The sequence below is a fragment of the Parus major genome, chromosome 17, assembly GCF_001522545.3.
Source record: "Parus major isolate Abel chromosome 17, Parus_major1.1, whole genome shotgun sequence".
Lineage (NCBI taxonomy): Eukaryota > Metazoa > Chordata > Aves > Passeriformes > Paridae > Parus > Parus major.
In genome coordinates, this window is record NC_031785.1 from 4,171,232 (window position 1) to 4,197,758 (window position 26,527).

The window sequence follows — 26,527 nt, forward strand, 5'->3', positions numbered from 1 at the left end:
GAGGCTGTGGTCAGGGCAATAGAGTCTCTGAATAATCTTGTCCAGAGTCTGGAGTATTTCCCAAGTCATGAACATCTTCTGTACTGGTCAGAGTAGGACAAAGACACCAAAAGCTGGTAGGAAATAATGTGCAGATGGAGTTTGCTAACAAGCTCTCTGTGTAGTGATATTTTTGTGGTTGCTTTTCATATTCTTCTTGCACATTAGGATGAGGATGTTACATGGATTAGAGGCAGTGTTTTGGTCAATTGTCACCTCAGTAAAGAGTGGGACATTGACTCCTGGAGTTGCTGGGTTAGGTCAGTCTGGCTTTCAAAACCATTCCATCACCTCTGTAGAACCCACCTTAACAGGAGTAGTTAAGGAACAGTTTAGAGACCACCAAATGTCTTTGGGAACCCTTAACTTCCTCCAGGTTGTTACTGCTTTTAACTGGGTAGACATTTATGGATGTTAGAGGAGTTATTTTTCTATGGAGGAAACCATGCACTGAAGGTCAAGTGAGTAACAAATTCCTTGATCCAAGTTCTAATGTGGGCTGTGTCTGTTAGGTGTGCAGCTGGGGAAGGGCAAACCTTCCAGGGTAAAGCAGAACTTTGGAAAATCTGCAGAGGCTGTGCAAAATGAGCTGTCCCTCTTCCCCAGAGGGAAGGAAGAGGAAGAAAGAAGAAAAAGGAGAAAGAGAAGAAGGAAGGATTTGGAGGCTTGAGAGCTGTGGCCGGGGCAGGAGCCCAAGCGCAGCCATGGATGAAACAAAAGGGAAAAAAGCACAAAGCAAAACCCAGGCTGAAAAATGAACAGTGATGGAAAGGTCTGGGGTGAGAGGAGCTCTAAAGAGGAGGCTTGCCCCAGTATCTCGTGTGACTCTCACAATCTGTTTAACAGCGATCGGTCATGTTCTCTTGCTGCCATCGCCGCAGCAGCAGCAGCTCCGAGCTGACAGGCAGTGGGGATAAATGATTACTGACATATGCTAATCGGGCACTCTTAGACAGGACAGTAGAGGAATACATCAAGGTGGTGCAAAGCACATTTCTTGGGCAAAACTCTCCAACTTGTACAAGCAATTTACCTTCAGGAAATCACAGAGCTTCTTTGCTGTTTTAAACTGTGGTTAGAAATCAACAGCAAAAAAAAAATAACCTAATCAGAAGAAGGGCTGAGAGAGAGAGCTGAGAGCTTTTTGCAATGGTATCTATCAATGCCAAAATTTATTTTGGCCATGCAAACTCCCTTTAGGGTTTCAGTGCTTTCACTTCCTGGTGTCTCCTTTCCATTCCACTGGTCCAGTTATTTCCCCTTCTCATCTAAAATTCCCCCTAGCTCTTCACTGGAAGTTTCCATATAATTTACACCACAAACAAAGCTAATGGAATTCTTACAAGTACCCCACAGCACAGGAGGTTGCACAGATGAATTCAGGGAGATGTTTAGATCCCATCACCAGAACAAGAAATCTTCACCTCGGCTCTTATTTGGATCAATTAAAGGAAGTATCACACACATCTCTAACCTGGCCAGACCCTTTGCTTTGTCTCAGGGTGAATATTGTCAATCAGGTAGTTTATAGAGGTATCAAGAGTGCAGGCTGTCTGGAAAGCTCTAATTCTGGGGTGGTGACTCTCCTGCTTGTGTAGGGCACTTGTAAAGCAAAGGGTCTGGCCAGGTTAGAGATTAAGCTTAAAAATGTTATAATCTGGGCAACTGCTGCCTCTTCCAGGGCTTATGGACAGCAAAAAATATCCCACCCTGATGTTCAAAAGGGGCTGATGGTTGAACACATTTGGGACCATTTTGAGGTCTGGGTCATAGGGAGCTTTGAGTTAAGAGTCTGATTCATTTGTGTGCTAAGGATGTTATTGGGGCACGTGAGCAAGGTTAGGAAGTCCCTGGTTTCAATCAGGTGCTTGTAGAGGCCCAGAAAAGTTGACTTTGGTCACGGGATGGGATGTGGGGGCCCATACCTTCTCGAAGCGCTGCAGGTGCCAGAAGGACTCCTCCTTCACGGGCAGCGGGTGCGTGCGCAGGAACGTGGTGCGGTTCTCACGCACCTCACCAGTCTGCAACCAAAGGGGAAACAAGAGTGGGCTCAAACAGCTGCACTTCCCTTGGCTGCAACCAAAGGTGAACAAGAGCAGGCTCAAACAGCTGCACAGCCATGCACCATCAGCTCTGGGTCGTGCAGTGCAGTGACACTGGGATGGAAGAGGCCAAAAGCTGCTTTGGGTGGATGAGCACAAGTGCATGATCTGGGAAGTTTTCCTTGTCCATGCGGCCAATACTGATGGTTAAAACACACCATCAGCTGTCAGCTCTGAGTATCTGCATTAAAGAGCATCCCAGGGAGGTGACTGCTGCCCACTGGAAGTCCTGAGCTGCAGTAATGGCTCATCCCTACCTGGGAAAGTCACTTCCAGCACTCCCACCATGGTGGGGTTTCCTGGCTCTCCTGTTTAATTGCAGGCCACTGTGCTTGATAATCCCAGCACAAGCCAGTGCAGGTACCTGGTGAATGTTTTGGCCACTGCATGAAACCCTGGGAATCCATCTGCTCTGTGGTCTAGGACCAAACACAGGTTTGTGTTGCTTAATTCAGTAATTGGTGGCTGCAGGCTTTGGGAGCTTGATGGAGGCAACTTAGTGATTAAAAACATCAGTCATTAATAGATAAAGTAGGGATGCACTTTCTAACATCCCAGGCTGGTGTATTCATAAAATAGCTGCTAATTAAGGACACTGTATTCCTGCACTTCAACTATAAAGCATAGTTTGTGATGGCAGTAAGCCCATTGAAATTGGTCATTACCATATTAGCCCGACTCTTCTTTGAGCCATTAACTAATAAAAGTCATTGGCTGCTTTTAAATGATATTACAATGTTGGTGTATTTAACAGCACAGTCTTACACTCCAACAGCTGCTGTGGGTGCTGCATCAACCACACCATGCCAGGCTCAGGGCTGGGGCTGTCCTTTCAGCATTTGCTGGTGGTTCCTTAGTTGTGGCCAGTGGCACAGGTAACCTGAGCAGAGCTGATGTCCAAAGGACAGCCTGTGGGGCTCCTGGCAGGGGGATGCTCATCTTTGTTAGGCTCCATCAGCCTTTTAGTAGTCAGGGGGATGTTCTTCCAGCTGAGAGCCCTTCCCAGGGCTGGGAGCTGCCCATCTGTCCTGTGGGGTAGGCTGTGCCCATCAGGGGAAAGCATTGCTGGACTATTCCCACCTTTTTCTTCACCATGTGCTGGACTACAGTCCGGGCTCTCTGTTGCTCCATCCACAGTTCCTTGTATCTGTGTTGCATGAGGTCAAAAAAAGGTGTGGAAGGCCTGGAAAAGTTGAAAAGACATAGATGTGATCTTTGCCTCCTTGTGCTGGTTCACATCTCTGCTCCTGAAAAGTGACTGGTGAGAACATGAATAAAGCCTTGCACTGGGAAAGGCTTTCTCCTCCTCAGGAAACCTCAAACCCACCATCATTTGCAGTGAACACACCACAGCCTGCACACATGTGGGGTAAGCTGTGCCAGGCATTCTCCAGAACAAAGACAGGAACAATTCCTCTCTTTGCACAACCTTTAACAGGGCAGGTTTCAGCAGCTCTGTCTGAGCCCTGGTGTGCTGAAAGGACCACAGGGCACCACAGGCTGCAGCTCAACTTTGGGTCCTGATAGAGCTTCAGGAGAGCATTTCCCAGCTGGTGCCCAAGGGAGCAGCTCTGGATTCCCTCCAGGGGAAGAACCCCTGGGTGCCAAATGTGTTTTGCTAAAACAACACTGCTTTTGCTATTGAAATCTCTCTGATGTGGTGCAACAAAGGCTGCAAACATGTGATGATGGTTGGGATGAGTTAGTACAGTCCTAAGCAGCCTGAATAGGGCTAAAAATGGAACCAATGCAGATGGGCAGGTGTCTGCAGCAGAAAGGGGAGCCAAAATGCTGAGCCCTGGTCTGGTGCCTCAGCTGCACAGAGCTGGTGTATTTGCCCCTTGAAAGAGGATTTCAGGGAGCAAGGAGGAGACAGCAGAGGGGAGGAGCTGCACATGAGCCTGGCTCTAGAGAAAGAGTAAAAAGACACTTGTTTGTTGGCCAGTGTCCCATTCAGCTGCTCTGAGCTGGCATTAACCTGACCAGCTTGTGGCAAAGCTGCTGCCTGAAATTGTTGAGCCTTACTCCTTGCAAGTGAGGACACTTCATGAGCCACCATGGGAAGCAGACCTGGCAGTGACAGGGACAGCGAATCAGTAATTCCCATGGTCCTGCTACTATTCCTTTCCCCCAGAAGCAAACACTTGAAGGTGATGAAGGACCTCAAGCTCAAGTTTTATTGGTCCTTGTCCTTGCACACCTTGCTGAGGAGGGACTTTTCCCACCTTGGCAGCAGCTGATGGCTGTGGAGCTCTCACACAGGTGGCTCTGCTCCCACCTGTAGCCTGCAGAGCCCTCAGCTACAGCTCCCATAGCAGGGTCAGTGCTTTCCCTGCCTGTCCAGACCAACTGCAGGACTCTGGGGACTTGGGACAGCTGCTGGGCTGCTTCTGGGCCACCAGCTCCACCTGTTTCTGCAAAGAGCCCTCCTGCCACAGAGTGAGCTGGTGCTTCGTTTATGGTGGGAGTGGGTCCAGAATTGACAGCTGCCAGCTTTTAGCAGCCTGGAGAATCCTTGATGATCAGGGAGGGTACCAGCAGCCTGTATGCAAATAGTAACTCTTCTGTTTCTTGTTCCATCACCCCCGTGGTGACTTTTATTACTTAATTATTGCACACCACATGCTTCAAAACAGCCTAATGTATGCTTGTGTTTTCTAATGGTACTGGATGTGCAATCCAGCAATATCCATCCCAAGGGGACATTCATATCAGAGGAGACATCCTTCTGCAGGCCTCCTTTTTCATAGATCACATGCTGCAGGGCTTTTCAAGCCTTTGCTTGCAAATCAGCTCTGCTGCTCCAGACCATTATCTGGAGACACCCGGTGCCAAAGGAGACACTGACATTTGCCCTTTGTCCCTTCTTCTTTCACTTCCTTCCCTTCCAGTTTGGCATGTCATGCTCATCAGAGCTGGGAAAAATATTTAAAAGGTTAAAAGATGTGGTGAACCAGTGATCAAGTGTGTTATTATCTGTTTGTGTCTCCAGCCTTGTAGTGTGCTGTAAATGTTGGCTTTCCTGACACAAGCACATGGTGAGTACTGCTCGTTTGCTCCTGTCCCTTTGCTCTCCTATGCAAGAGCTTTCCTGGTGTGCAGGAATAGCAGGGAGGGATGCAGGGAAGCTCTGAGCCTTTGTGTGTAGTCTTTGATTATTGATTTTTTTTTTTTTTGGAAGTTGAATGTGTTTTCACGTCTCTATGGAGGTGACTTTTACCATCTCCAGTGGACCAGCCAGTTGGTGACTGATTAGTCCACAGCTGGCTTGTAAGTAAATGCTTGAAAGGACACATTTGGGTTGATGCTCTTCAGAGATCCTTCCCTGCTGTGTGATTAATTGCATTTAAGTCCTGATCCAGCAAAGTATAGAATCATGCCTGGAGTGATGCACACATGAACTGCCTCTCTCAAATTGCGGGGAACGACTCGTGTGCTTGGTTTTCCACGTAAGCCCTGGTGTGGCTGTAGGATGTGAGGCTTCATCTGGCTCATCCTCCTTTGAGAGAAACACTGAGAGAGCAGGGAAGAGCAGGGATATGAGGGAACACCTCTTTAAGGTGACTGGAGGGATCTCAGCCAGGCAGCTTTTCCTTTGTAGGTCAAAGTCTGAACTCAGCAGAGCGGACGGGGAATTTGGCCCTGATATTGGTGCTGCTTGGCAATGTGATCTTACTTGCAGCTGGCCTTTGGGAAAATGTCCTTTTGCCTTAGTGTTACTTAAGGACAGGGATCAGTGGCTTGTGTGTTCCCTTTCCTTTTGTCACCCTGCCTGGATGTTGTTCCTGAAGAGGGAGGATTTTGCTGTTGCTGTCTGCAGGTGCTGTGGGGAGAGCAGGAGAAGCATCCTCTGGAAATGCTTACTGCACATTAAAACTCATCTCACTCAGAGTAACTCAGATCTCCTTGTTTTGGCACAAGCACCCTGCCACAGAATGGAAAGGCAAAGAAGTTCTGATAGGATGTAACAAATTATTTATAATTGTAGGGGAGAAAAAATACTCATCAGCTTCCTTTTATAGTCAAATAGTTGAAGCCACTTCTAATGCTGACATTTCCTAAATATTTTAAAATTTATCTGTGCACATTTTCAAAACTATTATCCCTGAAACAGTTCCTGTCTCTTTAATAGAATCTCTCTAATTTACTTTCAACAGTCAGGGTACAGACCTATTTTCAACTGAAATGACAAGCACCTGCTAACTTGGTTATACAATGTGGAATTCTAGTCTGCCAGACATCTCCTGGAAAAGAAGCTGCAGCCTCCTAATAGGCTATTTTACTGTGAAAACAGTGTTAAAAAGTATAATAAAGTATTAACAATATTAAAATAAAACAGTGTAGGCCTTAAATGAGCTACAAACTAGTTAAATCTATTCCATTCAATATGAGCCTTCAGTGCTTTGCAGCTGATACCTCAGAGCTGGGATTTATCTAAAATGAAGGCACCAGGGACATGCACGAGAAATGGTAATTATAATTTGCAAACATTAGGCTGACACTTTTTTGTGTATGTGTGTATAAATCCTGACAGCTGTGATTTGTGCCAATGCCAAATAGTGCTCCACGGTGCAGGAAAGGGCTCACTTTGTGGCAGGCCCTCCTCAGAGCAGCAGCTCATTAAAACTTTGGAGAAGGAGAAGTTGCCGAAAACAGGAAAGCGTCAGAACCATCTGAGAGATTTTTGGTACACGCTTGTTGAAAGGTGTTTCAGAAGAGAGCCTTGGGTCTGACAAACTGGAATTTTAGTACGCCTCCCCGTTCACAGTGGGGCAAAATAATTGGTCATCAGTGACTACTAATTTGGTTTAGTAGCCAGAGGCATTTTTTTTCTTCCCAGAAAATCAATGACAGTGCCGAGGTCTGTTCAACGTGATTCAGCTCAAGACGGGTCCTCATTTAGCTCTTGATGCTTCTTCCACTGGAGACAGCTATTTTGTTAAAATGAAATTAAAATCTATCTATAATACTCAGCTCAGGGAGCCGTGCCCGTCAATGCCATGCTGCTCTTGAGGTTTCAAGGTTGTCAGTCTCCCCTCAAACTTATTTTCAAAGGTTTATATATCAGCTGCAAAAAAAGGTACTTGGCAAAAGTGGGTACAAAGGAGTTTGCTCAGGAAGAGGATTTACACCAGCTTGAAAGGTGCAATCAATTTGATTGCTAAGTTGTGTTGCAAAAGGGTAAAAATTTGACCTGCAAGTGCTTTTTTTTTTTTTTTTCCCCCTTGTATAATTCAAAAGCACGTAAATATTTTAGTGCAGACCTCAGCCTGTGGGGTTTGTGTGTGGCTCTGCAGCCAGGGCAGGATGGGCAGGGGCTGGGAGCGGAGCAGGGGACAGGCACAGGCAGTGGCTCTTGGGGCTGTGCCCAGAACCCTGTCCCGATCCCAGGGGCAGCTCCAGACAGCAGGATCTGGCCCTGCATGGCTGCTTATGCAACAGATCCATCACAAGATGAATTTGTCCATGCCTGTGACACTAAAGTTGTGTTGCTACACCACTGTCTACACTGAAACTTTAACCTTTCCTTGAAAGGTTAATGAGGTTTCTGGGGGGTTTAGTCCTTGCTGCTGTCCTTCTACCTAAAATGTGCTTTTGCTGCACAGTCAGGATCTGTCTGTGGGGTCTTCAGACCCCAGGGGAGACAGCTACAGGGGCAGATCACTGCTGCTATATTCTTTACTTGTGTCTTCATGCTGGCAAGGATTTGTTCTGTGCTGGAAGTGTCCATACAGAATCTCCCCATGGTCAGGCCAGCAGAACCAGTTCCCACCAGCTCAGGTTGGTTTCTTACAGAACCATTAGGGCTGGAAAATACCTTCAAGATCGAGTCCAACCTGTTTCTTATTGGGGAACAGTTTGGTCTCCAGCATCTCTGGAGTGTGGGACTCCTTGGGGCAGCTACCACCGGGATTAACTTCAGCAAATAAAGCCCAAGCCAGTGTCTGTGATTCTGTTTGGGGTACCCCCAATGCAGGCAGCAGCGAGGCATCACTGCTCAGCTCCCTCTGCCCTGAAAAGGGGGGCTGAGAGAACAGGAAAATTCTGATTACGGCTCCCTTGCAGCGCTGTGTTGCCTGCCTTCCTCCCTGGTTCCGGATGGGCTGCAGGTAGCAATCCATCTCCCGTTAATTTGTCTGTGTGTAGCCCAGCAGGAGGCTGGGGTATGATTACAGCTCTGGCCCTTGTGTGAGAGCCGGCACAGCCCCGGCATCCCCCGCAAACCACCGGGCTCTGCCTCGCCTTAATTGTTCCCCTTTGGCCCTTGGACTTGTCTCTTCTAACAAGGGCTGCGAGGAGGGCCGAGGTAATTGAAGCACTTAACCACACTCCCCAGCACTGCCTCCTGCAGCTAATTAGGAAAGAGGGCCGCTGGGCTCTTCATTATTTCTTTTAATTGTTTGTGGGTTTTGCATAACAGTGAATGGCAGAAGAGGGATGTGCAGTTAGTGGTGAAGCCTTGACTTTGAAATTCGTATAAAAGGTCACTTACAATTTGTTAAGGCTTTCACAAGGGTGAATTCAATTAGGGGCTGGAAATCCCTGCACGTGTGTGGGTGTGTTTGTGAGGAGAGGGAGACCTGGCAAAATGAGCTGGGTGTGTGTCCAAAGGCTCCTCGTTTTTTCCTCAGCATCTTGTGGAATATACAGTAAAGTTACAGGCCCCTTACAGCTTTATGCTTCTCTAAATAGGTCCTGGAAATAAACCCATGGAGAGGCCCAAAAGATCATTTTTAAATGATCTCCACTTGTCCTCACTTTCCATTAACTATTGAAGAAAATAACAAGAGAAAAAATGGTAGAAAACACTCGGGGACCAATTTTTTTTGCAGTCTTTGGGCTGGCAAAACTCTCAGTTGCAATAGTGGGTCTTCCACCTGTATGGCAGCTGCAGGATCTGTGCCTCCAAAGCACTAATTACTGTGAATTTCTGAAGTTTCTTTATAAACCTTGTGATTTGGCTGAGGAAATAACAATATAAATTATTTCACTGTGGGCAGCCAATGAAGCAGTGGCTTCTTCTAAGTGTCAGAGGATCTGTTATTTTGCTCTGAGGACTCATATGTATAGAGCAGTAAAAAGAATAAAATCCATTGTAAACATGCACTTTAAAAGATTTATCAGATGCTCATAGCTGTACTTAGGAGTACACATGGTTACAAGAGCACCAATTTGCTTTACTATTCCCTCCCAGGCTGAGTGAAATGTTTGCACTGGTCCTAAAAACACGTATGGAAAGGTGTGTCTTGCAGTGAAGACACCAGACCAGCTCTTACCCATTAAATAACTGGCTTGACAAGCTGGAATTTGTGTGCTAGCATTGATTTTAGTGTTGGAGATGCCCTGTGGCTGACTTAATTGAAGATTATTCAGGTTTGTCTTCAACACATTTGTCTACAGCTATTTGCTCTTATTCTCTGAGAAATTCAGGAGGGACGTGATTCTGGGACAGAGCTGTTTTGCCTGGAGGTCCAGATCTGTGGCTGAGAGTGAACAGTGCTCAGTCTGCAGCCATCAACAAATGCAAAACATCTCAAGGAGTGAAAAAGCAAGGAAAAACCCCTCCAATGCTGAGCAAAAGAAATCAAAGCGTGAGGTCTTCCCCTTGACCTCCATCCCATTCTTGAATCTCTCTGGCTGGGTGGGAACATGACTTTGTTTGAAAGGAAAATATGTTGATGAGGGCTGAAAAGCTTTGTTTTCACAGAAGGGATAGTGTGGTTATTCCCCCCAACCCATGTTTTCATTGCACAGGCTGAAAAAGCAAAAGTTGGTAAAGAAAAAGCTCCACTTGTGGCCAGAAGTAGCTCTAGATGGTAAAATTTTGGAAGAAATTTTTCAGCTGGCTGTATTCAATGGACATAAACCCACAGACAACAGCCAGTCTTTGTTGAGAGTTAATTACTTTTCTATTCAGTGTAAACCAATTGGTAAAAGGGATCTAAGTCTGTCCTTCAGATCTTTTTTTTCCCAGCTCTGTGGCTGATGCACAGAACCTGAACCTTATGCCAAACCATGACTTGGCTGTTTATTTTCTCATAAGCCATCAGCCTGAAGCAGTCAGAAACTCTTACAGCAAGCAAATAACTGCTCTGGAGGGGAATCAGTATCTTCATGGTGCACTCAGGATTTTTTTGAAGGGCGTAACAGGTCCTTCTGCCCAAGCAGATGCTGCAGCCGCCGGGGTGCGGTGCAGGCGGACAGGCTGGGAGCTCTGTGCTAGCCATGTAACCACATACCCAGCCTGGAATGTTTCCAGGAGAAGAAAACTACTCTTGAAATAGAAATTCTTATCTTAGCAGTGTGAGAATGGTGGCAGAGGCACAAAGTGCCTTTCACTGTGGAATTGGATAGGATATGTAATTATCCAAGCTGATGGGAGTCCTGTATTTTTTAACTTGGTTGCATTTCTCTGTCACCATGAGCCTGACAGTGATTCCAGTCACTGTGTTATATTTTTACAATCTGTTTTGTTAGTCCTCAGTGGTTGGTTTGTTTTTGTTTTTTTTCTGTCTGTAAACCTTTTTTTTTTTTTGTCTTAATCTTTAGGATTTTGGTGGCTTTACACTCTCTTTGGCTTCCAGTGATCATGGGTCAGATGTAGACTTGCTGTAATACTCAATTTTATTGCCTGTCCAGCTTTTCCTGGTGAATTCTTTCCAGTAACAACCTCTGCTCTTCAACATTATTTCTTTGACATCTTTGCTGCTAGTCTACATCTAGATTAGCTTTCTTTCCACAGCCATATATTAATGACCTGAAATGTTCTTTAAGTATCTCAAAAATAAACCTGTTAGTGGAAATATCTCAGTACCTCTTGGGCAGGTTTCTAAACTTTGTTCTGGCTGTGTGCAAACAGCACAGACGCTTTGGGTGGAAAGGTCACTTGCTAAGCAGAGCACAAGCACAGAAATTGCCCTGCTCAGGGAAGGTGATTGGGATGATTGCAAATGATACCAATTAAAGAGGAGGTACTGGCTAACTGATGCCCTTGGCCAAGTGTAACGATTTGAAGAAAGATTGTAGTGACCAAACGCTTTGGAGAGGTGAATTTGCTGCAGGAACGTGATAAAAACAGCTGCCAAAGGCTTGAGAGCAGTTTTAGAGAATGGGAGGTGGACTGGAGGCAGGAGATGAAGACAGAAGGAAAATGGGCTGTAAAATTCAGGAAAGGGACAGTTGAAGTGAAGGCAGCAGTGGGGGGACCCAGCAGGAGCCCTGGGGATGACAGAGTGCCAGGGAAATCCTGCCAGCACACCCAAGGTCAGCCCAACCTCCAGGCCAACTGCCAAGTGCATGGCAGCCCGTGGGAGGCAGGGCTATGGCCATGCAGGGCTTGGAGCAGGTACAGGATGGCAGAGGATGGCACGTCTGTGTAGTCCTTGTGTCCAGGAATAGGTTCTGGGGCGTAGCAGGCAGAATTAGGATGATTACCAAGAGGTGACTGGAAGCTTTTCTCTCCAGGCAGCCCTGGCAGTGCTGGGCAGTGTGTCCATGCTGAGGGTGCACTCTGCTCACTCCTGGGGACAGAACTGGTGCTCAGGGTACCAACTGTGTGTTGGAGTGTTCTGGCTTCAGACTCCTTGTGTGACCTTGCACAGATCAATAGCATCTAAAATCTAGCTGTAGATAGCATCCACCTCCTTGTGTTCATTTCTCGTTCCAAAAATGATCCCTTAATGTTGGCTGATTTCAGTGCACAATGAAGCTCAGTCAGAAAAAGAGGATAAATGTAGGTCTGGACACCTATTAAGGTTTCCAAATCCACCTTGAATAGCAGGCTGGAGTGATGCCAGTGAAGATCCTGAAGGTCTTCCCAGACCCTCTGTGCCTTTAGGTCCCCACTATCATCAAACCCCAGCCCACTCAGTGCCCTCCAGCCTCCACCTTGTAAAAAAATTATTGCAGAGTATGGGGGGCTGGATACACCTGTGGGGTTATTTTGAATGAGAAACCTGGGAGGACAGCAGCCCTCAGCAGGTCTGTGGTGTGTCATGCACAGAGCACGTGGATGGGGTTTAGCTCCTGGAGGGGAGTGTCAAAGATGGGAAATTTCTTTGGAAGATGATGAGCCTGTGGACCTGTGTGTGGTGGGGAGGAGGGCTGGGAGAGGTCACGCTGAGCCTGTGTGCTGTTAGCCCAGCACCTGCACTCAGTGGGACGTGTCCTCTCCTGCAAAGTGTGGTTGCACAAGGCAGCTCTTGTAGAGCTCAGGAGCTGGAGCACGAACTGGGGGAGCCCTGCTAGAGGGTGTCCCACGGGGGAGGCTGGGACCCCAGCACATCCTCGTTACTGCTGACCTTGGCACGAGCACTGCCTGCTGATGGATCGGCTCCGGAGCTGGATAAGCCCCTGAGGAACAACTGCATTATCTGTTATGTCCCATCAGTGCCTCCCCTGACCCCACCCAGCTCCGAATGCCACAGGCATCAGGGAAGGAATAAATCTCTGTCTGGTACTGAGAGAGAGAAGGGAGCGAGAGCAGGAAAAAGGAGAGATGAAAAATGTCCTTTTTATGACTCTCACAACAAAGCTGGCCACATGATTCGTAGCAAACATTACTCTGGGAAAAGGGAGGGAGAGAATGGGGAGGAATCAGCAAAAAGCAGCGCTGCTTCTCTCCCCTGCAAAGTGCCCAGGGGGAATTATAGAGGGGTATGGGTGACCTTTGAAGGTAAATATCCCAGGAAAAGAAAGGAAAGAGGCCTCAAGGCTTCAGAAAGCTCAGACTTGCTGCAGTGTCTGAGGCTGCCTGATGAAATGCACACATTGTGAGCAGAAAGCACAGGTGATCTGAGCTAGAGCAGCAGCAGGGCCAGGCAGTGATTAACAAGGCACTAATAGCAACCACAGCTTTTGGGTTTTTGTCTCTTTTTGGGATGATCTAGGAGATCTCCAGCCTGTGAGCCTAGGGAGTGCTCATGACCCTGGTGTCTTCAGGAGACAGAAGCCTTTAGCAGCACAGGCCAGGGCCTGCAGAGGGGCTGGAGATGAATTGCCAGGGCTCTAGAAGCCCCTTACCCATTAGCCACTGACCCAGCCACGTTTCTGTGACAGCTGCTGGGGTATTTGGGTTCCCAGGGAAGCAGCCCAGGGCAGAGGCTGTGGGCTGGCACCAGCTGCAGTTCCCACTGTGCAGAAAGCTGCAACAGGGTCTGCACTGGGGTTCTGGGCTGTCCCAGAGCACCCCATCATCAGGCAGGGTGTCTCCAGCTGCTTCCAGTGCCATGGGAAAGCACCTTTGCTCTCTGGCCTCCTCTGCCACACTGTCTGTGCTGGGGGATGACAGGCAGGTGCTGTTCATGCTGAAAAACTTCACTGAACCTGAGATATTGACCAGACCTGTTATTTCTAAAAGACATTAAGTACTTGGAGTTGTGAAAAAAGTCCATTTGCCACTGTTTTCTTCTGCCCCCAGACAAGCATTTGCCTTCATTGGGAGCCCCTTCCCAGGTAGCAGCAATGAGATCACAGTCAAACAGGGCTTAGAGTCCAAACCCAGCTGAAATCCATTGACAGCCAGGTCATTTTTAGGAAGATGGGTCTGGCTGAACCTGCTGAGCTGTGACCAGGGACCAGCTTGTCCTGGGAATGCTCACCAAAACTGGTCTCTTTAACTTGCCAGTCAAAGAAAAGTGTGTTAAACTCCCACTTTTACTGAAATGGCCGTAGCAACTCCTTGATAATCCCAGTAATTCAGTTTTATCTGTAACGTGCTTTTAAAATAAAGGGATAAATACAATCAGTCTGCATAAAAGGTAGCTATTAAGGAGCAGGCAAGTTGTACAATAATAACTTTCAATTAAAAGCCCTTTCTCACTACTTCTGCCGTTGTGGGGTCTGCAGATTTTCCTTAAAACTTCTGAAGCGTGCCTGGGCTTCTTACAGGAAGACATTTAACCTCCGTTTATGAAGAAATAAAGCAAAATTGATGTTGATTTTGGCCTTCATTGGGGGATACTTTTGCAACATAAAAGCCCTTTTGCCTGCAATTTGCAGAGCAGCCCTGTCACATTGGTGAGGGCTGATACTGATAAAGATAAAGCTTTATAGCTGGGGCATTTGCAGCTAACAGCAAGCTAATGCTACATTTTCATTTTGATGCAATTAATGTTAATGTCTGCTACGAAAATTGTCATTAAATACCATTTTAAAATCCATTCAATTTGCATATGCAAAGCCCATTTACTATCACGTAAAATACATGGTGCCGTTCATCATGTCTTTTCTCTAGAATTTGTAGCTGTTATTTTTCTGGTAGTGATTATTATCTAGCTCTTAAAATAAAATCTAATGTCTGGTCCAGACCTGCATGGAGCAAGAAACCTCCCTGGGCTCCAGCAGTAGCAGGACTTTCCGAGGCTTTGAGCATTGGTTTGTGCTGGAGTTGCACGGACAGGGAGAAGCTTCTTTGCCTCCATCCTGCTCCCAATTTCTGCCCAATGCAGGGCAGTGAACTATGTAGGAGAGAGTAGGATAAAGAACCTGAACTGATCTTTAACTCCACAAGAGAATTTTAACCAGTACAGACAGGTAGAAATGCTGTTGCTCTGATTTTCTGACCCTGGGATGCAAATTTTCTGTCTGACAGCTCTTCATATTCCTTTAGGTTAAAGGGTTGGCATTGAAGATACTTTTAAGAGGCCTCAAGCCCTTAATACCACAGGTGAAATGAGGCTGTGTTGTGGCATGTATGTTAGATTCAGGTAGTTGATTATCTGACACAGATGTGATGCTGTGACTCAGCACATCCAGGTTCAGGACGCTTCTGTTTTGAGGCCTGTGCTAGCTGAGATTGGGGAGAGATGTAGGTGTGAGGGTAGGAAGGGATAATTTCATTCTGAGGAGGGCCCAAATCTTCCCCCTTACCGTGGTGGCCTGCCAAAAGTCATGTCTGGAGGGACCTTGCAGCCATATCTGAGGATCTCCTTATCTTTGCAGCGGATGTTCATGAACTTGTAGTACAGAGCAAACTCACGGGCTGTGGTGCAGCCTTCATCCACAGCCTTACGGCCCATGGTCACAAAGTCTCGGGGCATCACCCTTTTATGAGGCTTGGCCTTCACTGAATCCCAGTGGCCTATGGCTGGAGATGGAAGGAAATAGAGAAAAAGATGAGGCATTTCAGTTAGCTCCTGTCTGGGAAAGGAGATTGAAGTGTGTGCACCGTGCATGGGGGTTTTGTGCAGCTATGGTTCCTTTTGTCAGCTTCATAACCTGTCCCACTGCATCCCATATCCCATCTGAATTGGATGTCTTCTCACCCTCCTCCCTGGCTTGCTCAGGATGTCTGGTTTGACAGGGAAATTGTCCCTGAGAGCACAAAGCAGGAGCCCTGACAAAGTTATGACTGCCCAGGTGCATCCCCCTTTGCAGGTGCACCCTCCCTGCCTGTGTGAACTTCTGAAAGTTTCCTATCTTCACTGGTCACCAAGCAATTGGGGTGATATTAATGAAAGTAGGTAAATGTTGGAGTTCTGCATTTCCAGCTTGATGAGAAGTACTGAAGAGCTGTGGGAAGGAGATTCCTACTAGCATTAGGACTTTGTTACAGGTCTGTGTTTTAGGGGCAGTGTCCTACCTTCAGGGACTCCTCCATCTCTCCTGTGCATGTACATCCCATAGGTAAAATCAGGCCCTGGAAGGGAGTAGCAGTTTCTCATCGGCTTCCCCAGTTCTGGCTGCAGAAAAGGGAATAGAGAAGCATCAAGGTAAGATAAAGCCCCTGAAAACAGAAGTTTGTAACAGAGCATGGCCACAAGTACCAGGAGTGCCCATTTGGCAGGGGCTTGAAAACCACTGCACAAGTATGTGCCACAGTGCAAAAAGGAGCTGAAACCTAAAGGATGCTGAATTTCACACAAGTTTGGTTTTGAGTTTTAAAGAGACCTAGCCTTGCTGGAAATAGGGATCCTGATTCAATAGATATGGACTTGAAATCTTCTTGTTAGGTTAATCTCTCCTTTGGTGGGGATGCCCAGCTGTGGTGTCTGCTTGGGGAGACAGCAGCTAGTCTTAATTTTACTTTGAGTTATTTCATTTCCAAGTTATGCATCCTCCCAGAAAACTGACATAAACTTCCCCAGGCACAATCACATGGCTGCCTCTGCCTGGGAATAATCAAGACACAAGGCATGCTGCAGGAGGAGGATAAGGGGGAACGAAGAAGGGAGAGCAGAGCCTGGGGTTTATAGCACAGAAAAGAACTTCAGCTCAATATCATCATTTCTGTTTAGTTTTCAAATGAACTCTTCCCCAGCTCATGTGTGCCCTAGCCTGGTGGTGTCTGTGGGATTAACTGACCTCCCCTCACTCCTTTGTCTCCACCTTCCCATCTCCATGGTGAAGTCACTGCAGGATGTGTGTCTTGGAACCTCATTGCTGCTTGAGAGGGAGGCAGCAGAGGAGGGAAGGGGGGAGAGCCTGGCACAGGGAAAGCTGGAGCAGTCCCCAGGAGCCCTGAGGGCAGGATCTGGGTGCTTTGGGACAGGCTGTTTTCCATGGGAAGGGTGTTGGAAGAGCTGGGACGTTGTAGGTGTTGGCAGGTCTTGCTGGGAGAATCAAAGTGCTGAAATACCACTGGTGCTTCTCATGGGTGAACCACCAAACGCTGACATTGAGATGGCCATTATCACTCTGCAGAGTGAACACTCTGGGTCAGGAACTGCTGAATCTGCAGCCCTTTCTGCAGAGACACAGTGAAAAAGAAACTGCAAATGAACCACCTCCAGCTTGCCACCACAGCAGGCTGAGGCTGTACAGGTTGATAAGGGACTCAGCTCACTGGAGCTGCTTTTGTAGGGGCATTGTCCACACCAAAATTTTCCTTTTACTCCCTGTCAGCACTGTGCAAACCCTGGCCAGGGCCCCAGAGCAGCCATGGCTTCCTTGTACACTGCCAGCATGGTGGCTGCTTTCCAGTGTGCTCTTCTGCACCACCCTCAGCTCAGGCAAAACTCTCACTGAGCCCTTTTTGCCTGGAGATGAGAGTTAATGACATCTGTCCAGAACAGGCACCTTTCCAGAGGCCTCTGTATTCAGGTCTCTAAAATGTGCTTGTAATTCCTCAGACTTTTACATCTGTGATGCTCTAAAGGAGGTGTGGCATTTCCATGGCTCTCAGGAGCACAAGTTCACCAGAAAATGAGCTTTATGGACCTGCCCTGTGCGAAACTACAGATCCTTTGTTGCAAAGAGCCCTTTCAAAAAGCCAGGACACAGTGATGTGATGAAACCACGGCTGCATTTCCCCACCTGCCTCCTGTGAGCCTGGAGCACAGGGAGGGACTGTCCCTGTCCCTGACACGAGGGGACTGAGTGGGGTTTTAGTGCCACCATGGCTGTGGTGCCACCAGGCAGTGACAAAACCACATCTGCACTCTGTGTGCAGGGAGTGTGCACGAAGTGCTGCCAGAGACAATAAAGCAGCTTTCATTGCTAATCTGCTCCTCCTATATTTACAGCTATTTTTAGATTAGTTGTCACTGATGTACAAGGGAAATGGTGTAATGTTCCTCAGAAACATGAGAAAAGGCGTTTTCCTGGGATCATGTTCTGGTAATGAATCAGGGAAGTGAGGTCAGAAATCTCCTATGGTGGCAAAGGTGTGCCAGATGGGAGAAAAATCACAGAAACTGCAGGAAAGGAGAGAGGTTTGTAACCTGCAGCAAAGCTGCTTCCAGACCTCGAGTGCAAAATCCTGTAGAATGGAAGAAATTACGGGATTTAAAGAGTCCGTTCTGCAGAGCACCTGAAGTTAACACAGTTGGGTGTTTACTCCATCACAAAAAGAGTGCATGCTGTTTCCTTTTATGATCAGGTGGCATTTTACAGTCACTTTGCACTGAATAAATAATGCTGAAGGTGCTGGATAATTAATTAAAAAAAAAAAATCTGGTCCAATATGTTGAACATGGAGAGAATCTGTGCCTGAAGAAAAATCAATGAACTCAGAGAACTCTGGTTGCCTGCCAACATCTTTTACCTACAAAAGCAAAGAAGGAGAAGGATATAGCAGGAATGAATTTTGCTCAGTGTAATCCAAGATTACAGCCTTTCTCATTCATGAATTAGCAAAATGCTGTTTCTAGCTCATGGGCTGGTTTAATTTGTTTGTCCTGGGGCATTATAGGTGTGCTCTGTCATAAAGCAGTGGGGAAATTGAGCCAAAGTTGATGCAGAAGGTCTTTTTTTTTTTTCCCTTTCTCCCCCAATTCCAGCACCATTCCCTATGTTCAGGTTTAGCCTGTCACAAAGCTGCTTGGCTGGAATACCAATCTGTCTGACAGCTGTGGCCATCAGCAGACAACTTCATTAAACCTCATTAAGATGTCATTTCTCTGCCTTATTTCCCACCTCTTGGCTCTAATTAAAACCGTCTCTCTCTGCATCCCAGGTGGTCCTAATTTTCTCTGGGCACCTTCTGCAAGTTTTCTCCCTTTACGACCTCGGTGAGGAAAATCCAGCATCCTAAATGCTGTTTATCCAGCCACTTTGGAAAAGAGAGCTCTAGACCTTTTCCTGAAGCATTCCCAGAGCACCCAGTGGAGATCAACACCTCTCAGGGCTGCAAGGGATGTGCACTGAGGCTTTGTTTGCTCTCTCAAACTGTCTTTAAGGGCTTGGCTGATACATCCTTTCCTTTTGGATGTGATAACTTCTCTGTTTGAACCAGGTGTGTCTGGGCTGGGTTTTGAGGGTGCCATGCTCCCGCTGGTCACGGTGCAGTGCTGGTGGTGTTTGATCAGTGGGGATACCTTGGTTGGCTGTGAGTGCTGTTGGGTGTACTGACTTATCCCCAGCCTTTGCCAGGTTGTTTCTGATCTGTGCAGCCCTGGGCTGTATTTGAGTGTTGGAAAATGTAGAAAATGTATTTGAGTGTTGGAAAATGTTTGCTGTGAAGGAAGAGGAAGGCTCTCAAAGAGGTCTGTTTCTAGAGGGGAGGCATTGCAAAGGTTTAAGGAAGTGCAAAATTTTTAAGGATTCCAGGTTTTATTGCAAGATTTATTTGTGTTCCATCCCCTGGTGCTGATGGCCCAGCAACACACATTGCATCAATTTCCTAAAGATGACTGAGAGAGGTGGGAGATGTGTCCATGCAGAGAGGTACAGAAAGAGACCGAGATGTGGATTTTTAATCCCTGCCTCTGCAGCCTTTCCCTGGGAGGAGGTGCTGGGCAAATCCATGAATCCTCTGTGCTCTAACTCATCCAGGGCTGCCCCATCCTCTCCTCTCTGGCTCTGCCCTGTGGACACCTGCAAACTCTGTGCCATTTTCAGCCTGCCAGGCCCTGCCTCCTTCCCACCTTCTGTTTCCCTTTTCATTACACCCCCTTGTACAGTAAAGCCTCCCGTCACGCTACCATTACTATTATTATTGCAGATTTACTGCACTTGCAGAGTGAAGTGATTGCAGTGACAAGGCCCAGCATTTTTCCCTCCTTCCCCCTGCGACAGCTTGAAATCAAGCCCTTCATTTGCATTTACATGATCTTGCTGTGCAGCTTATGAGATCGGGAGATTTATTTGCTACTTAGCTTGATGTTTGATTACACTCTAAGAAGGCAGTGAGCTACAAAGTGCAGGGATACATCAGAACTGAGCTACTGAAAGCCTCTGGGGGACAGTAACTCAACATCAGGTTTAGGTAGATGAGAAAGGGAATGTTCAGTGTTTTGAGAAAGGCAAATTTGATGAGATTTTTTTTTTTTAAAGGTGGAAGGAAAAACTTTGTCACAAAAAAAAAATAAAAAAGAAAAAAAGGGAAAACAAAACCAAGAATGTTGTTCTAAAAACACACATGAAAAATGTGGGTTTCTCAGTACAGAAGAAATCCTAGCAGGGGCTGGTGGCTGCTGGGCTGCCTGGCACCAACTGTTGTAACTTCCACTCCCAAGAAGATTATTAATAATAAGTTGGCAGTTGTCTTCGAAGGTTTTCATAAGCGTTGAATGTCAAAGCCAAAGGAAGTTTTGCCTGATGGACCACCACAAGATCTGTCCCGAATTTATTAAGTTTCAAAGCATGCCACTGAGCATTAATACTCTGTAATAAAGGGAAACTGAGGCAGGAAATCAGTGTGCCCATGCAGGACAGCAAAGGGAACAGAATTTGGACTGGGGAGAGAAGAGAGTGAGACCAAATCATTCTAGTCTTCTATAGCAGTGTAAGAATCTTTCTGTTTCCAGAGAAAAGGGTGATGGTTGGGCAAACTGCTGCCCTTGGAGTCAGAAATGGCAAAGCTCAAGGATCTTGGTGTGAGTTTAACTCCTTTCATTACAAATACTCCAGACAGGGCAGCCACACTGCTAACCCAGAGTGCATCTATAAATGCAATCTTCACTAACCTGTGCCCCTGACTGACCTGCCCTGGGAGCTGCAGCCTTATTAAACACCAACCTTTGAGTGTTGGGTGTGGATTTGAATGATTTTCCCCTCTAGAATCCGCATTTTGTGTAAGGCTGGCAGCAGAGGTGTCCCCCTTGCTGGGTTAGAGAGGGCAGATAGCACTTCCAGCCCAGGTTCTCCCTACACAACCCCTGGCACTACCCCCTTGCCATTTTCTTGCTCCCAACAGGGCTGGAACACCAACAGGCAAGAGTCACACACAACCTTGCACAGAAACCCCAGTCCAGGGAAGCAGCCACTGTCTGATACAGTCACTGTGCATTCCAACTGTTTGCACTTAGCTTTTAGTCTTGAAAATTGCCACGAGATGTGCTATTACAATTAATCATTAAAGACTTAAGAAAGAATATACCCCATTACATAAAAGACTGCAGTTGATGATCTTTATCCAACTTGTAAAATGGGTAGACTTGATGTGACTGAATGATTTTCCTCTCATCTGCACAAAATCATGAATGCAAGTCAGACTTTGAACCTGAAGTGAACACTGCGAGACCAGCTTATAATTACCAAAACTGAAAAAAAGAACAGCGTTTTCTAATGAATGACAAGCCACTAGGTGGAAATCTAATTTGGTCTAATTAAGCAGCCTTTGTGAGGATTTGTCTTTAGATGAAAAGAGGGAGCCAAAGAGATCTAAATGCAAATGAACTCTATCATTTTGGTTTTAAAGGGCCAGGCAGATATGAAAGTATTTGCGTACACAATACTTGCATTTGTCTTCATGGGTGTATTCACCTTCTAGTTCTCCATTGAAAAATTCTCGTTCCCCCAAAATTCTGGGGGAATTAGTCACTCTTTATGGAGTTAGTAGATAATGTGCTGTTGGAGGGACAATTTTAGCAGTAGGGCACTGCAACTGTTAAAACTGCCTTTCTCTGTAACGAGACTGCTTTCTTCTGCTGTTTGAAAATGCCTTTAGAAAAAAAAAACCAACTCATGATGTTTTTTGCTAAGGAGTCAGATCCCAGGTCTGCCACTGTCAATGTGTGGCACTGTATAACTCTCAGGTCTTTGGGGGCACCTGCTGGACCCTGAGCTCCTCCTCAGTGCCTCTGTGTCAGGATGAATTACTTCAGCATTGATAAATCACCAACACCTTGCCCAGTTGTGCTATTTCAGCTGATTCTGCCGACAGTCTCCAGGCTGGGAGCAGCCAGCCCAGGTACAGCCCCAAAGGCTGGGACTCACCGAGGTGTTTGACTATAATTGAGATGGAAATATTGAAAACTGTGTTCTCCTGCTCTATTAAATCTGTTCCTGACTTTAAGAGAAATTTGTGTCTGTGTTTGTGCCAGCGCTGAAGGTCAAAGAAGCACATGTGTTTCTGTAGAGGGTGTCACAGCTTGTGAAGTTCACATCAGCCCTTGCCTGCTCTCAGCCCTGATGAAGAAATGTGGGCTGTGGTCAGAAGACAAAGCCACTGGCAGCAGGGACAGGTTATTCAGGTTAAATGAATGTGCAGGTTACAGCTACTGCTGGGTGAGGTCTTACCTGTGCCTGATTTTTCTTGAGCTACAAGCATCATTTGGCTCTAAGAGACAGAATGAGCCTGGGATAGATTTGGGGACATGCAGAGACAATGGCAGGGAGGTTTGGGACACCATGGGGTGGTCCTGGAGCAGCTGGATGGAAAAGGACCTCTCTGAGTCCTTGCTCTCCCTACAAGCAACATCAGTGGCAACATGGGAGGTGTGGATGGACAGATCAGTGTTGGAAAATCAGGAAAATTATTCTTTGATGGCAGCAGTTTTGGAAGCTCAGGGTATAATTTGGGCAGAATAGCACACAGCACCTTGGCCAAAAAAAAGCAATTTTAACATCTTTGCTGTTGACTTCCCAGAGAAAAGTGGGGCCAGAGAGGAGCTGGAAAGAGTGTAGTGGGGTTGTCATCCCCCAGAGAACTACAGCCCTGGGGATACAGCCCTGGGGATACTTGCTGTGCTGCAAAGCCTCAAGTCAAATTCTGCCAGGGAATGCTGATGCTCAATGAGTGGCTTCAGTGAAGACATAGAGGTTTAGATGAGAGGGGTGTGAGCTACTTGAGAATAATAGAATGTTCTCTAATTGTTAAAGAGAATGGACAATAGCCTTTTTTTTGGATTTTTTTTTTCAAGGTTCTGTCCCCTTTCAGCAGTTATGACCTTTTCTTTGTGTTTCATCTTTATTAATATCTGTTCTTTGAACCTCCCCATCTGCTACTTCAAGAAAAATCCCTTTATATTCTCAAGGCCAGATGTTGGCCCAGATTATGTCCAGAGCAACTCAGCTAGGTGAAGCTGCTGCTTACACCATGTAACTCCCTGCTGCTGCTCCAACCACATAGAGGTAGTTTTTATTTAACTCTCTTGCTTTTATTTGGGTGCAGTAGAACATACTAAGCTAAGTGGTGCCAGTATAGCCTTCATATAAGTTCCACTGACATTAAAGGAGTTGAATTCAAGTGAGAATTTGACTGTGGGCCTTTCAGAGCAGACTGGATATGACATTTCCTATATAGTAAAATAGTTCCCCAGCAGCACAGACCTCTGATTCTTAGGCCAAATTAAATCCCTGGCTGCAAATGAGATACTGGCTGCCTTGAGAGCTAGCTGTTATTTCACAGCAGAATTTGTCTGAAGTCAATACACTTGTGGTGCCTCCTAGAAGAAAATTCAAATATTTTAGATGAGGAGACACTTGTTAAATTCAGGTGAACCTCTGGTTCAGGAATCTCTTGGCTTTCACTCAAGGAGAAACTCTAATCTCTGATCAAAGATGCAGGAACTTACCAACTTCAGCCACCTCATGTGCAGAATAATCTCCATTTTCATTAGAGAATAGATAAAGTTTTTGCTGTTAAAAAAGGATGCTGTTTCTTTAATGTAATAAAACCTCAGCAGGACAGAACGTCTTTACTAGACTATCCCCCACTATTCCCACAAGAAATCAAATGTAATCCTATTTAAGAAGCTTTAAATAATTTTGAGCTTTCATATTGACTTATTTAAAATGCAGCTTAAAAAATGCCTTCCTTGCAATCCCTTTACAAGGGTCAGGGATATAAAATTTGAAGAAATATGATTAGTAGATCAGTTGGAAAGATATGCGGCAGCTTCCAATTTTATTATTTAAAATGCCATTTAGGAAGAAAAGGTGATTCTGTAAAAAAACATGGCATCATCTCCCCGAAGGAATCCAGTCCTGGGGCTTCCAGTCCTGTTTCCTGCATTCAGAATTCAAGATTTCTGCCAGGTTTTTCTTAGACCTGAACAGCCCTTGCAGCTGGGACAGAAGAGCTGCTTTCTGTGTGCTTGTAGTCCAGAGAAATTGAGGCTTATCAGGCTCAGGAGCACCTGTGGCCATTCCTGCCTGGTTCAGAAGACAAAGTGATAACAGAGATGCAATTATGTCCCAGAGGACAGTGCCACTTCTGGGCTGAGCACAGCTACAGTTTGGCCCCCAGAGCCTTTCCTTTAGCACCTGGAAACTTGTGGAGCGATGAAGAGCTGTAAACTTTCAGATGTTGGTTGGAGTGGGATCAGTCCCTTTTTCACTTTCTAAACACTACATGTTGGAATAGAAAATTATAGGATGAAACAAGGCTCCTGCTGTGCTGACTTGAACTCTCTGCAGGGTGAAATGTGTCTCGAAGCAGCAGCTGCAGGCTCCACCTGAATCCTGAGGAGTCCAGGCAGAAATCTTCTTCCAGAAGACTTCAGTCCAGTTGCCCATGTTCATTCCTGTTGAATTCAGAGGAAGTGCAGCTCCCCTGGGATCAGCAGGATTGGAGGGATGTAAACGATGAGACAATTTGACCCCCGCTCTCGAAGAATATTAAATACAGCGGTCTCTCAAATCATGCTGTCAGTTGGGCACAACTCCCATTAAGCACCGAGGGCCTTGTGCTGATGCAAGAACCTGCCCAAATAATTTGCTCTGTCCTACAGCAAAATGTATTCAGCCTGCTGAAATGTAACTGCAAAGCCCAGGGAGCAAAATCACACCCTGCCCCTTACACTTAGAGCCAGCTGCTGTGAAATCCTAATGTGTCAGGCTTTCTCCAGGAACTAAGGTAACTAATAACTTTACTCCTGCCTAAGGCTGGACTTTGGTCAAGGCTGTCAAGGCTTCTATGATTTTCCAGCGGTTTTGAAAAAAATATCCAGGATTTTGACATTTTGTGTGTGAGAGCAAGCAGGGAGCTGTGATAGCTGAACTTCCTAGAGCTGCAGTGCCCAACCTTGCTCTGCAAGGCAAATACCAAAGGGTCCTGAGCCCACTGGTGCCTGTTTTTAGCTCCTGAGGAGTTCAGTGCCAGTTAAACAGGGTTGACTTCTGCCCAGAGTTTTCTCCTGCCGAAAAAGCAGCAGTGACATCAAATGCAAGATCAGCAAGCACTGGAGAGAGCCTTAATCCTCCAAGGAGCTGTCATGAGGTTTTTCCCTGCCCTGTCTTCATAATTTTCTACATTTAGGACAATAATTGTGAAACTGGACTGAATTAGCAATGAGGAGCTGCTGCTAATGCTTAAAAACTCTCATTCCATATAGATTGATCTTATTAATGGCACTAAAAACATAGCAAAAGTTATGTGGTTTACAAATTAATTCTCACTTTCTTCACTTTCTCTCTCTAAAATTCCCCAAAATTCTATATCCGACTCCCCCATTGCTTTACCCACCAAATTTTCTCAATACAATTCCAGCTCTGCTTTGTTCTGCTGTTTTTCTCTCCAATTCTTTCTATTTATTTATTTATTTTTAAAATTATAGAACATAAGAGGTTGGGTACCCCTCAGGTATGACATACATGAGCAGCCCAATTGCTTTTAAAGGGGCAACCTTCTGAGGCAACCACGAGTTGGTTGGAAAAAGTCACTTCCTAATTGCATCATATTTGCTAAATCAGATGTTTTAAGTGCTTAAGAATTCTCCATGTTCCCTTCGTGTTCAGCCATTACAAAAGGCTCTTGCTCTGCTGGAGTTCTGACCCATATTTTCCCTGCTGCAGTCCAGATTTGGTTGCTAGAAGGTAAAAGGGGAAAAAAAAAAACCTCTCAATCTCTGCCTCATCACATCTCTCCCAACCCCTGTTCAGCTGCTGTGGTATTTTCCTTCATTATGCTGCTGCCTCAGACTGTAAACCTCTCTAATTTCCTACATCGCAGCTATTTATTTAAATGCTAACTCGCATTATGAAGTGATAATCCACAAGCGCAGGAGATAATTTATGAAGCATTTAAATTAAGAGGAGCAGCTAATTGGGAGCATGTGTCTTATAAGCCTTGCTAACACCAGAAAACTACAAATTAGGGAGAAAATGGAAGATATTTTTATCTTGCTTTTTTCTTTTGTAATGCACTGAGGAAAAATATTACCATACATCACACAAACACTGCTGCTCACAGAAGTCTTCCGTTGTTGGCTTCGTAGTTACTCGAACACACAATGCTCTCATTATTACAAATTCCTCATTATAACACACAAAATCATCTTTGCTCTCAGAGAAGGTGGAACGAGGTGGGGTTTTCTCCAAATAAAGCAGAATAAATTTTCCAGGAAAGGTCCCCTTCTCAGCTGCATGCATTAATTTAAAAGAGCAAAGACTCCCTTGTTATATAGCAATGTTAAAGTGCATTTAATTTAGGACTGCATCACACTGTAAGAGTTTTATAGGTTTTTGTTGAAGTGGGAATGAGCATAAATGGCTGTGAATCAGGGAAAAGCAAATGTGCTGTGGCCACAAGGCTGAGGGAAGGCGTTTTGGATGCTCTGTTCAGATTTTTGACACCAAAGTCACAATCTGTTTGCACTGCAGCTTCGAGGTGGTTTATTCATTAAAAAACTAATATTGACCTGAATCTGAATAGCAATGTCCCCCATGCTGTGCAATTCCCAGGATCCAGCTGTATACTGGAGATGGCTCACTAAATGCTGCTGGGATGGGCTGAAGGGAAAGGAGGACACCCAGGCCAAGACAACAGCATTGGGGAAAGT

At 46.0% G+C, this 26,527-nt stretch overlaps 1 protein-coding gene across 1 annotated transcript in view; it reads right to left on the bottom strand.

The window, feature by feature from the left end:
* The window catches only part of CFAP77 (cilia and flagella associated protein 77), a 56,840-nt gene that overhangs the window by 7,764 nt on the left and 22,549 nt on the right, over positions 1–26,527 (bottom strand). Inside the window, exons 2-5 of the mRNA XM_015645205.3 lie at positions 15,724–15,823; positions 15,012–15,228; positions 3,222–3,324; positions 1,965–2,060 (exon numbers count right to left, since the gene is read on the bottom strand). Of these exons, the coding sequence (XP_015500691.1) occupies positions 1,965–2,060; positions 3,222–3,324; positions 15,012–15,228; positions 15,724–15,823 (516 nt within the window). The remainder of the gene's footprint in view (positions 1–1,964; positions 2,061–3,221; positions 3,325–15,011; positions 15,229–15,723; positions 15,824–26,527) is intronic.